Below are 12,370 nucleotides of genomic sequence, written 5' to 3'. Positions count from 1 at the left end.
ACGAGGAAGCACCAGCAGACTGTTCTGCTTACGCATCAAAGCTTCGGGACAAGCTTTGTCGAGCAAGGCAGAGTTTGGAATCGGCCAGGGCTGCGCAGAAGGCCCAGTATGACCAGAAACATCGCCATCTTTCATTTAAGGTAGGTGATCTTGTCCTGAAGCGCAACCACGCTCTTAGCGACGCGAGCAAGGGGTTCTCAGCCTCACTCGCCCCTAAGTGGCTTGGTCCGTACCGAGTGGAGAAAGCTTGGAATCCGCTCACGTACTTGGTGAAAGATCCCCTTTCGGGAAAACTCAGCCGTGCCCACATCGCAGACCTGAAAGCCTTTGCGTCAAGGTCTGACGAGCTCGCGCCAGCGCCCAGTGGCATTGCATGCAAGCAACCGGGCACACCCGGGACGGTGGACCGCATTCGGACCACGCACCGGTATAAACTGAGGAAGCGGTCACCTTAGTGATTCCGCGCCAGAGGGCGGACTTATTTCCGCAACCGAAGGCCCTCACCTTACTGTCTAACCTCAGTAGGCTAGCTTCTTTACAGCAAGTGCTCGCAAGAAGTCAGCCCCTGCCCAGTTTGCTGCTATTTTTGTTTGTTTGAGTGTTCATGTTTATACTTGATGTGTTTTTTTTTCCCCGTATTTTTTTTCCGCATATTGAGTATAATTTTGTTTTGTTTACTTTTTCACCGTCTTTTTTTTTTTTCTTTTGCCTGCGGAAGGGGTCGTGAATACTGGTGCTTGTGCGGGGGGAGAGGGACGAAGGACACTACGCGCCTTCCATCGCGTGGCGCGTCAGGAGAGGCCCGTCTTCGGAGGTGTGTGTGTGTGTGTGTGTGTACCGTATTTACTCGAATCTAACGCGCACCTTTTTTCCGGAAAAACGAGTCCAAAAATCGCATGCGCGTTAGAATCGAGTACCGAAAAAAAAAAAAGAAACTCGGTTATTGTATTGCCATCGACATTTCAAAATGGCCGCCTCCTACGCGCCTTGGCCATTTCTGCCATTTTTTCAGTTCGTACATGTGCCGAGGAGATTGTCATCCCGTTCTGCGTTCGCATCGACGGCATGGAAGTGCCGACTCCAAATACTCGGCGAGTGCACCACGATGCAGCATTTAAAAGAATAGTTATTACATGTGCTGAGACGGGCGGAAATCGGGCGGCATCGAGTCATTCGGAGTTCCCGCAACGTGCGTGCGAGACTGGCGCAAACGGAAGCAGAAGATTTTTTTTACAGCAAAGCTTCACGAAAAGGTCTCAGTTGACCAAAGCAGGGCCGGTTTCCCGAAATCGAAGAGTGTTTACAGCGACAAGGAGTTGTCAGACAGCGACGAGGACTGATCCATTACGCGACTCGTGCCGCCGTAGTGGTGACAGTTTTAGCGGCAAGGCCCGCTTTTTGACTGTGTTTTACTTTTTTGAAACTTCAGTTCTTTAAAACCCAAATACTTGTTCTTCTGAATGTGCGAAGTTTGACTCCTACGGACCTTTTTTGTTCTTTTCTCTCACGAAAAATGGGTGCGCGTTACAATCGATGTATTACTTTTTTTTTTTTGGTCGCAGAAAACGGGTGCGCGTTACAATCGAGGGCGCGGTAGAATAGAGTAAATACGGTATGTGCGTGGTGCGTCTGTGCGTGCCCTGGAAGTGTGCGGCATGGTGACGACACCATAGGAAACCACCTTCACCCTATCGCCGTGGACCCTGGAGGTGTTCGGGGACCCGCTGACGTCAGGCGGACCGCCCGGCTGTGTCCTTGTCTCAGCCGTCGCTGAGAAGCCTTGCTGCCGTTTGCCTCACGGCTGCTGCGCGAGGCTAGCTGACATGGCAGCTGCGCCCGGCTCTCTGCCGACACCGGGACGCCTTGCAGCCAATTTGGTTTGGCGTCAGGATTACAGCAGAAGGAGGTCTTTGGTCATCCAGCCTGGAATTCGGGACCTCCGAACCACCACCGAAGCGGCATTCGTCGGACTCGCGGGTCTGTCGTCGACTAGATCGACGAGCCGAAGGTGAGCCCGTTCCGGGCATGCAGACATCAAACAGGCCTCTTGCCTCGCACTCTGGCTAACAACATTACGCACTGGCTCCTCTGCGTGCCGTGGACGCTCTTCCACGTAGGCATCATGAACACTCGCCTTAATTTCTTTCACCTCCCTTCCGTAGCACCATATTGTATAGTATAGTGTATTTCAAGTGTATTGTGTTATTATTTTTAGGCCTGGTCGCGAGAGCTAGGGCTCTCGCGACCAGGCCCAGTGGTCACCGCGAGAGTGCGCAGCATAGCCGCGAGGGACCTTTTCCCGAGCGGCGTGTCAAAGCTCGCCATTGCCAGCTGCGACGTGCTCGCGGTCCCCCTTGGTGTATCGTCCGCGTGGGAAGCCCTTTGCTTCCCCGTGCCCCGGGAGCGGACGCTGTACTGTGTGTGTTGGGGTGCCGCAGAAAGGAAATAAAGTGTTTGTGTGTGTATGTTATCTCGAACACTGTGTTTATGCCGCGCGGCGCTCAACGCCTTTGCTAGCTGAGCGCGCGCGGAGCGATGCGCTAAACGTAAGCAGGCGACGGCAGACGCGGCTCTGTGGCTCGCTAAGCCTGAACCCACGGTAGTCTTTGACTCCGGTGAGCATCGAGGCTACCACAACGTGCACACACAACAATAGCTCTAAACCAAAACCTGTAACAAGGATGCTAGTGCATTAGATATGGCGAAGACATGAAATCATATTCAGATGAGCACAGGGACAAAAAAGTAAAGAAGTGGAAAGGGCAAAGAAGTCCGTTAGCGCTGTAACTTTAGCCTCAGGAATATGTACCACCTAGAGCCAAATGAAGTTTTATCTTAGTGACCAAAATAGACGCCTGCAGGGAACGCGAGCCGTGGCTTCACATGCCTACTGCCAAGAGTCGCCTTTATTTTCTTCTCCTGAGGTCGCATGCTCTGCGGTTTTTGTATGCCGCCCAAAGGAAGGCACTGCAGGGTCTTGGGACAACGTGAGCGTAAGAGTCCGAGAGTGGCTGGCATTCCGCGCATGCGTCCTGGCGACTCGCAAATTTCTTGGGTCCCCAATTCTAAAACTGTCTAGTGTTTTGCCGGAGTTGGGATGCGCGCCTTCAACTTGTACTTTGACATACAGGGCGTGGTCGACCGTGCTCGCGCGATTATCTCTTGAAAGGGAGATTTGTACATCTTGTGCTTTCACTGAAAAGTTTGCATTGAAGCTATAGACCACACAATGGTCACTTTGCTCACTGCAGCGGCCGTGTTTGCGAAAGAAGTAATCTGCTAGCTAGAAGAGTCAAAGTAGGGGTTAGTTGAAGTAACAACTGTGACAGTTCGCGCTCGTCCTATGTATACCTGTGCGTTCTTTTCGTGCGTCCTTCCTTGTGTTTGAGCAGCGTGCTGCAAGTGTCGAGCTGTGACAGTTGTTAGTTCGCACTCGCCTTGTGTGTTTTTCTTTTCCAGTGTCCTTTGTGCCTGAGTAGCACGCAGCGAGTGTCTAGCTGCTTGCCGTTCTTTCTGTGACATTTCAATTTCTTGCTATCGCATTCATTGCTTCGCCCTTGAGGTGAAACTATGACTTTTTTTATTGTTAACTTGTCAACCACAAGTTGTTTCAAGTAAGAATTTGCGGTATTAGGGGGCGTAGTACGTTCCTTACACTCATCGTATTTGTATTTGCAACTTTGCTTGGAGCGTGTGAACTTCATAGTAGAAAACAGCGTGATATAACGAAGATAAGAAAAAACAAACAGGACCAGCAATGACCAGCGCTGGCCCTGTTTGGTCTTTCTTGTCTTGGTTACGTCACGGTTTTCTCCTTTGCTTGGAAGGCCCTCTGGTCCCTCCAGGTAAATACGCCTATGCGAACGGAGTAGGCACAAATTTATTTTAAAAAAATGTGAGTGATTACAACGCTAAACTACACCGCACTCTTTCTTTCCGCATTGGTCATTAGCTGATTAGGAGTGGTCGAAATTTTCTGGGTCATGCACAGAGCACCTGCTCGTAACGCGATGCAACAATAACCCCAAAATGATCCATCGCATAATGACCACTCATGCAGACTACATTAAAAACAAGAGAATACACTATTTTGAATACGGCGTATTTTGGTCACTGGTTCTGAGCCATTCGTCAAAAATGTTTGGTTTGCCTTAAAATCACGTGCATTTTACACAACATCACATATCTGTGAAATCTCGCGGTGTTCAAGTGAAGTGTGCACGCTAAACAGTGCATTACTATGTTGAACAATACCTAAACATTTTTTGTAATAGCTGGACAGTGTCCGAATGTAATTCAAGAAGGCTGCCCACCGATCACAGTGGCAGCGGCTACTTATGGACACTGGCGAGATGAATTCATATGAGTGTACTAAATATTTTCCGCTGTAGTATAACGATGTTGAGCTGTTTGTGTGCGTGCACAACTCTGTGAAGTCATCACAGATAGGAAGGGAAATAAACAGTGCTGCGCTTGTGTGCTTCTTTGCCGCCCGGGTTGTATTTTGCCCTGTACAATTCAATTCGAGACGATTCAAGACCGACTAGACCGGCCTGTCAATTCAGTCTCCTTAGTCCAGAAAACCCAGATTGCGGGATCAAATCCCGGCCGCGGTGGCCGCATTTTCGACCGAGGCGAGAATGCTTAGATTTAAGTGCACGTCAAAGAATCCCAGGTGGTTTAAATTTCTGGAGGCCTCCCCTACCGCGTCTCTCATAATCATATTGTGGTTTTGGGACGTTAAACCCCAACAATTGTTAGTCCAGAAAACCGTGGACCTTTTGCCTGTTCCGTTATATGAACTTGGGGGACAAGCTTGAAAGCTGGGCTTCCCAATGTACTCAAGTCCTCTGCCTTATTCCTCGCCTTGTTCCAAGCCGCCACGATTGCAGCAAGCTACTATATGACAAGCAAGGCCAACATTTTTAGATTACTCTAAAAACAGTGGCAAGGCAAAGCAAGTTAATCGGAAACTCAAGCGGAAACGTCCTTTAGCTCCCCCAATGTAGCCCAACTAAAACACTCAACAGTTCTGCACGCTCATCGACTCATAACAAATTGGATATAGTGCAGCGCTGATACCATTCCTTTCCGATGAAAGAAAATGAGTTTCCTAAACAGGAAGAGCGTCTGATTGGTCCAATAAACGTTTACTGATTCCTGTCTGTATTTGCATCGTCAATTATGTAAACTTCAAGCCAGGCAGATCAGAGTAAAATCATGACAGTGTGCTCTAACGTGAAGAGCCCCTACTCAGCCATTGCCTTCTCATCAATGCTGTCGTGCAAAGAGCGAAAGCGTCGCACAGGCGGCCTGCACCGCAGAGAACCTGCAGTGCGGGTTCGTGGGACAGCAGGGCAAATTTCATTATGTAATTCAGTGATTGCTGTGTAGAAGTAAAACTTCGCCTCAGTGGATGGCTTCCGGAGTGTGCAGCCAACATGGACCACTTGTCAAAAGTGGGGGGCTAGCGCCCCCCTACACCTATGCACCAAAGCCAATAGCATTGGCAAACTAGTCTGCATTACGGTGTCTCTCATAATCATATTGTGGTTTTGGGGCTAAAACCTCAACAATTATTATTCATTTCAAGAATAACGGTGATCACTGCTTCGTGATCCTTATGAGACACGGGGACAATTTCCAATCTTCACACAGCACATTCTTTGCCAATGGCAAGTTAATGCACGAACCGTGCATGGTGTTGGTAATGGTGTTTCGGTGTAGCACACAAAACCAAATTCACAAGTGCAGTGCTTTGAAGCACGCATCCCAGTTTTGCATATCACAAGTATGACTCATACTACACCTGCACCACCACACCACGTTGACATAGCGCTGCTGCTGTCCCTACACCTCCCATTCATGTGCTGCAACCACCCCTGCAGCCACACTGGCAGCTCTGATGTAGAGTGCGGTCCACTGTTAGAGGGAACACGCGATCACGTGGCCGGTGGCCCGCGTGGCGCGAACTGGACGGCGAGATTTGTAAGCACGGCGCACACACATAAAGGCATGAGGGCCGCCTTTGTAGCAGTTCGTCTGCTACATTTGCCGGCCCTAGCGCTTGGCGAGCGGTGGACAGCGCTTCCGTTTCTCATCAGTGCGATTCATGTAGCCACCACTCTTTTCTGCTGCCTCATCGGGTAATCAGCAGGCAGAAAAAAAAGGTGTTTGTGTTGTTGCACTGCTTTCCTCGCCAGTTTTGATGCGATGCAATTCGCGGCCCCAGCGGCCAAATTTCGACTGGGCCCCCAGCTATGTAATTCTGGGAAAGTGATAACGAAGCCTGTCACTTGCGTAACCTAGTGTAAGTGCTCATTATGAGGGAAACTGCGCAAAAAAAACAACGTCGACAAAAGGAGAACAGCACAAGCACATGCGCTTGTGCTGTTCTGTTCTCTCTTTGTCGACGTTGTTTTTTTTTTTTTGCACAGTTTCCCTCAAATGATTAGCAACTAGCCCAAGTACTCACCGATAAGTTAGTCGTAAGATTTCAACATGCTGCTTGCACCAGCCGGCTGCTTTTTATAACAGACAAGGAAATTTATGCCCAATGCAGAGATGATAGCAAGCTTGTCCTTCCAACCGTAGAAATATAGAATTTCGCTAGCGCGTGCCGAGCACTGGGGCGAAGAAGTAGCAGACGACGCGGGACACGAACCGCCCTTGTGATTCTACGCGCATGCTCCGCGTTTCCAAATCTCGCCAGCAGTTAGCGCTCCGCGGACCGCCGGCCGCGCGTTCGCGCGTTCGCGTGTTCCCTGTAAGAGTGGACCGTACTGTACATTGTATACTCTTTCCCCCTCTCCCCTTACCCGTCTCCACTTCTGCAGCACTGTCACCATTCTTTTCGCTTTTCCCCTTACCAGTCTCCATTTGTGTCCACATGCAGTGTCCCCGATATGGACGTAAGTCGCCTTACCCCCAAGTCAGCGGTTAACCAGTTCACAGTAAGAAAGGAGGCGCAACATGACATTGCTTAGCTAGCCTCAGCATGTAGCCTGAGCTTCCACTTGAAGCTGCCAAAGTAAAGCATATTTATATTCTAAATGATCGTCGACCCGTGAACACAGAATGATGCGAACGCGTCACTAGCACGATTTTCGACAGCCGTGACCTCGCAATGCACAAACAGCAGACGACACTTCCGGAGCGAGCATCGGTCCAATGGCGAGAAATGGAGCAGCATGGCAGAAGCAGCTAATCAGAGGCCTCGAAACGAACGTCAAACATTTGCTTTTTGTACACTTGTTTCTGAATGGAGGAGCTAGCTGAAGAGGGGAATTTGAATACAGAGAAAATGGTCTTTCTGACGAGCCCAGAATGGCGGCGCCCGGTTGCCCCGTGCGGAGCTATAATTTCTTGAAAAACCGCTGTTCTGTTTATTTTTTTCGCGATTTCCGAATTATTTGCCACCTTGGCAGGCGCAACAACTTTTTTACAGCACTTCTATGTAGTTTCCGTTCTTTGACTGCGTTTTTGACTCTTAATTCTCTCCGGTTATAACAGACCCATTCAGCGTTTACATAAAAATCTGTTGTAAAAGTACTTGGATTTTACATACTTTCCTTTACAAAAGACCAAAATCCTCTTCACTATGAAGGTCTGTTGTAATGAGGTTATACTGTATATCCAATTGATCGTCGAGCCGTGAACACAGATGACTGCGAACGTGTCATGAAGTACCATGATTCTCGACAGCCGTGGCGACGCGCAATCAGCAGACGACGATCTCCCGGAGCGAGCTTTGCAACAATGGCAAGTCGAGCTGGGGCAACATGGCGGACGCAGCCAATCGGAGGCCTCGGAACGACTCTCAGGTGTTTGCTTTTTGTGCGCTTCTTTCTGAATGAAGGAGCCAGCTGAAACGGGGAAATTGAACACGGAGAAATGCCCTTTCCAATGAGCCCAATAAGTTGTTCGCGGTCACGCCATCGCGGAGCTAGAATTTTTTGAAAATCGTTTTTTCACGATTTCCACAATAATTTTCGCCACCTAGGAGGGCGAAACAAATTTTTTGAAGCACTTCTGGGCGGTTTTCAGTGTAGATATTTTTGAATCAGGTAGAAAATGGTTCCAGAAACTGAAAATTTGATTTTCAGAAAATCGATTTTCTTGCCATTTTTCGCAATACGACGCCGCGTCCTCACTTAAAGGGTTAAGGCCAACTCCGGCGATTTTTGGCCACGTCAAAGTAATGGTGCTTTTATGTTCCTGAGACGCTCCTGTCACGAGTCCAATGACAGAAATAATTGGCAAATTGGGACAATAATTTTAAATAAGCAAAAAAGCGCAACACCGAAACCGAAATTCAACTGAGCAGTACTGTCTTCGCGTGACGTATAAGTCGGCAAAAACCAGAAATAGTGCAAGGCATGCCGGGCCCGCCAGCGCGTAGTATGAAAGCTGCAAAAGTGGCGAGGAGTACGCTCAGGGGAAAGGTGACTTCCGTCGAAACAGCCGTACCATGTCTGTGACTGACCGTGCTACATGCACAAGCTCCTCGAAGCTGTCGGAAAAATGGCAGCTGCGATTCGGATGCATTTGGAGGCCAACTAAATTGCCATTCCTCTTCAATGAAGTAAAACACATTTGTTTATAGATTTGCTTGCTGTGGGGCGCATTCCACCCCCAGATGGCGCCACGTGTCCAGGCGGCTCAAGTTTGTGGGGCCGCGATAGGGCAAAATGCTATCACTAGAGTTTGTGGACTAACTAAAGCTTCTTAATATTGCTATGGCAATAGTGCGCAAGTTTGGCAATAGCGGCGCTCAACATCGCGTTGGGTAGGGCCGAAGGAATTTAATACAAGCCAAATACGAGCCACCTTTCACACAACATTAATGAGCACTACAGGCAATAACGCCAAGGCAATACAGGTGCCCTTAAACGAGCCCTTAAAATTTCCACTTCTTTCCTTCTTTCACACAACATGCAGCTCACCGTATACCGATACGCCCGGTCCCAGCGCACCCTGTATACGTTACGGAAAGTGTTTTCCGTATGGTAATGTTCACGCATGTGCACCTTCAGCCAGTACCGTATTACTGCACTTTGCGTGCGGTAAATCGGCCCTGCTAGCTAAAACACTCTAATATAAATTCTAAAAAGATTGGTGTCCTGACTTCTTTCTTGTGTCCGTGTTTGCAGCCCTATCTTTTTAGAATTAATACTTACCAACTAGCTCACTCTCTGTTATTCTAATATAAAGACGCAAGGTAATCCATTAGGTGCGAGTGTTTTCGTGACAGTCAAGGTACTATACGAGGAATTGTGTGCAGCCCACAACGCAACACCAACCACTTGCCACCCTCGCACGCACACCCACAAGGAACTGAAATTTGCAGATTCGTACACCCAGACAACAAAGCGCTGGCCAAATGCACACAAGTGTTGCCTTTGGATAGCAGACGCTGTAGCAGCACCTCGGTTTCCGTCACTGTTCCAGTTCGCCAAAAAATGACGTCACGCTCACGATTGTGCCCAAATAATTCTGGGAAGCAAGGTGGAGAGAGTCGGGGCAATGAATAAATTCATTCATAATGAATCTGCTATCTCTCCATCCTGTAATGTGCATGTACCTAGCGAACTTCACTGAAATCCACCTGACCTCGAAAAATGGCCGGAGTTGGCCTATTAAAGAGGTGGTACCACACTGATACTATGCTTTCAGTCCTCAACCTCCCTGTCCTTTCTATCGCTTCCCTTCTCTTCTCTCAGAAGAGGACCAAGATGGTGTCGCCATAGCTTACAGCTCCGTGTCAAAATGCTCATGGCACGAACATTAGTACAAGCCGTGACTGTGTTATGAAGCTCTACTGACGCACTGAACAGTTTCAACAGTTTTTGCTTATTTATCTAAGCATTTTTCAAACAAGATCACCTTTTAAGCTCTTGACACACATATCAATTATCACAAAAGTGCTCACCTGGGCTGGGTTACAAAGTGCCATTTCTTGTCCGGTGGCTGCTCTGGTCTGGGAGCTCCCATTCGATCCGTAACCAAGGCACTGCGGTCTAGCAGCAGGAGCAGTTCACGATGAGGCCCCCTCAGGTAGAAGGCCAACATGGACACGCTTTCCGCCTACAAGACACATGCTGTCAGCAAGGGCTGTTCTGTGCACCCAAGAGCAAATAAGCCATGGCTTCAAATTTACGGCTGCTTCAAAGTTACAGAATTTCAGGGGCGGTCACTCTACCAAGCCACCGCCCATGAAAGCCATCATCCCAGATTCGATACCCCGACAGGACAATTTTTTCAGCAACCGAGAAGCTTTCTTTCTGGGATTCCCTTGTGGCTTCGTGCTGTAACAGGTGGTTGTCAATTTCCCTTTCTTAACCCTGCCCGAGTGCATAACTTGGAGTACATAAATACACCATAATGCAGATGTAGTTGCACGTAAGCCTCTAGGAGAGAACACCAAGTTGCATGCACACGAGAGCATCTGTTGTTTCTAAGGCTAGGCTTGCACACTATGAAAATTACAGTTTCACACTTTCCCATGCATGCCTGGAGGACAACTCTTCAGTCGCTTCACCCTGGTGGCATGATAACGTAGACATCAGATCACACAGACTGGCTTACAAGTGGTGTGAAAAGCATGCTTGCCACAATAGAGGAGGGAGTGTGTGGTTCTGTATTTTTTTCACACAAAGATCAGAATGAATGAAACAGACAAGATGTGCACAATGCAATTCATGTATTTTGTCCTTTGTGTGAAAGGTACCCCACTGAAGCCCCAGCTGAACTATTACTGAAAGATTGGGTGCCTTCGTTTCCCATGTGAGCCAGCAAACATCTTGGTTGTTGCTGCAAGCTTGCATCCAAGAATGATCAACATTGTTATTACTTAACAATGCTTGTCATTCTTTTTTCCTTTTCAGTGCTCGCTGTGCAAGGCTAAAGAGGCAAGCTTGACCTCCGATTGCAACGCTAACTCAGTGAGAGCATCCATCCAGTACATGGATGGTTAACAAGTGTTCAAAAATGCAATACACATTCAGAACAAACCCACACAATTTAGGTGTATCACAAGAATTTCGGCAAATCACACCAGAGTGTACCAGTAGAAATAAATAACACCATATGACATTTTTTAGCACAAAAGTGGAAGAGCCCTGTGTTACATGTAGCCGGAATAAGTGGAGCCGAGACCCAAGCTCACCGAGAACACAACATGAACTGTTTATTCCTTTCACACTGCCCTAGCCCTGTTCTCACTCCCACTTTCGCTCGCAGCAGTAGGTGGCGCTAGTAGCTGGTGGCGCTACAGCTCGTGCAGCACACAGTATCAGTTGTCACACTCCTCCCCCTTTAGTTCTTGTCATGGAGAATACCGGTTCACAGGGCGTCTTGTTCGGCCACTTTTTCGCAGTGGAACAGGGCTTCCTCCCGATGGAGTGACTGCTTGTGGTAGCCCATTTCTGTGGTAGGGCTGACTGTGGCTGTTCTGGCTAAGCAGCAGCTCCTGCTGGCTCCACAGGATCTGTTGCTGGCTGCTCAGCTGGCTGGTCGAGAGGCACATTTTGCAGGTGGTGGGTCTAGAGGCACAGTGTTTGCAGGTGGCGGTGTCTGTACGAAGTTGGGGCGAATGAGGTCCCCATGTCTGTGCCACACATTTCAATCTTGTAATACAACCTCAGATGAGGCGCAGCTTGTAGGACCACTAACAGAAGCAGGTACACATGGTGGGCCTGATCGGAAGTTACTGGTGAACACTGGGGCACCCAGGTCCACAGGTGGCGCAATGCGGCAACCCTTGTCCACATGCAGCTTTTGCTTTATCTGCTTCAATTGAACAGACGATCGAAGACTTGGGCGCATGACATCCAAGGGTGTCTTGATTCGTCTCCCCATGAGCAACGTTACTTCATTGATTGGTAGTGAAAGAGCACCCTAGCCACTTGTGTCCTGAATTCACCCGGTGTGCTTTTCTTCAGTTTATCTTTGATGGTCCGCACCACCCGCTCTGCAGCCCCGTTGGAAGCAGGGTGATAAGGAGGCACCAGCATGCGACGGATGCCATTCCTGTTCAAGAAGTCAGCATACTGGATGCTGATGAGTGCTGGCCCATTGTCTGAAACAATGATGTCTGGCAGACCATGCTGAGCAAAGACAGTCCTGAACACAGAGATTGCGGCCTCTGCAGATGGTGACGAAACAGAGTGAAGTTCTACCCACTTGGAAAAAGCATCCACCATCACGAGGAAGTAGTGTCCCATGAATGGACCTCCAAATCAACATGGACCCTGGACCAGGGCTTGTCAGGAAATGGCCATGGCATAATTGGCATCCTCCGGGCAGACTTCTGGTGCGCTTGGCAAACAGGGCAGCTTTGCACCTGGTTTGTCATGTCATTATCGATTCC

At 48.8% G+C, this 12,370-nt stretch overlaps 1 protein-coding gene across 2 annotated transcripts in view; it reads right to left on the bottom strand.

Annotated features, from left to right (window-relative positions):
• The window catches only part of LOC119382338 (transmembrane protein KIAA1109 homolog), a 961,129-nt gene extending 951,047 nt beyond the window's left edge, over positions 1-10,082 (bottom strand). For both annotated transcript variants that reach the window (XM_049412180.1, XM_049412181.1), the window contains exon 1: positions 9,932-10,082. In XM_049412180.1, the coding sequence (XP_049268137.1) occupies positions 9,932-10,071 (140 nt within the window). In that variant the 5' untranslated portion in view covers positions 10,072-10,082. The remainder of the gene's footprint in view (positions 1-9,931) is intronic.
• Positions 10,083-12,370: the final 2,288 nt, after the last annotated feature.

Source organism: Rhipicephalus sanguineus, chromosome 2 (assembly GCF_013339695.2).
Source record: "Rhipicephalus sanguineus isolate Rsan-2018 chromosome 2, BIME_Rsan_1.4, whole genome shotgun sequence".
NCBI lineage: Eukaryota > Metazoa > Arthropoda > Arachnida > Ixodida > Ixodidae > Rhipicephalus > Rhipicephalus sanguineus.
The sequence above is the reverse complement of the archived record's forward strand: the minus strand, read 5'-3'. Positions and strand labels throughout refer to the sequence as shown.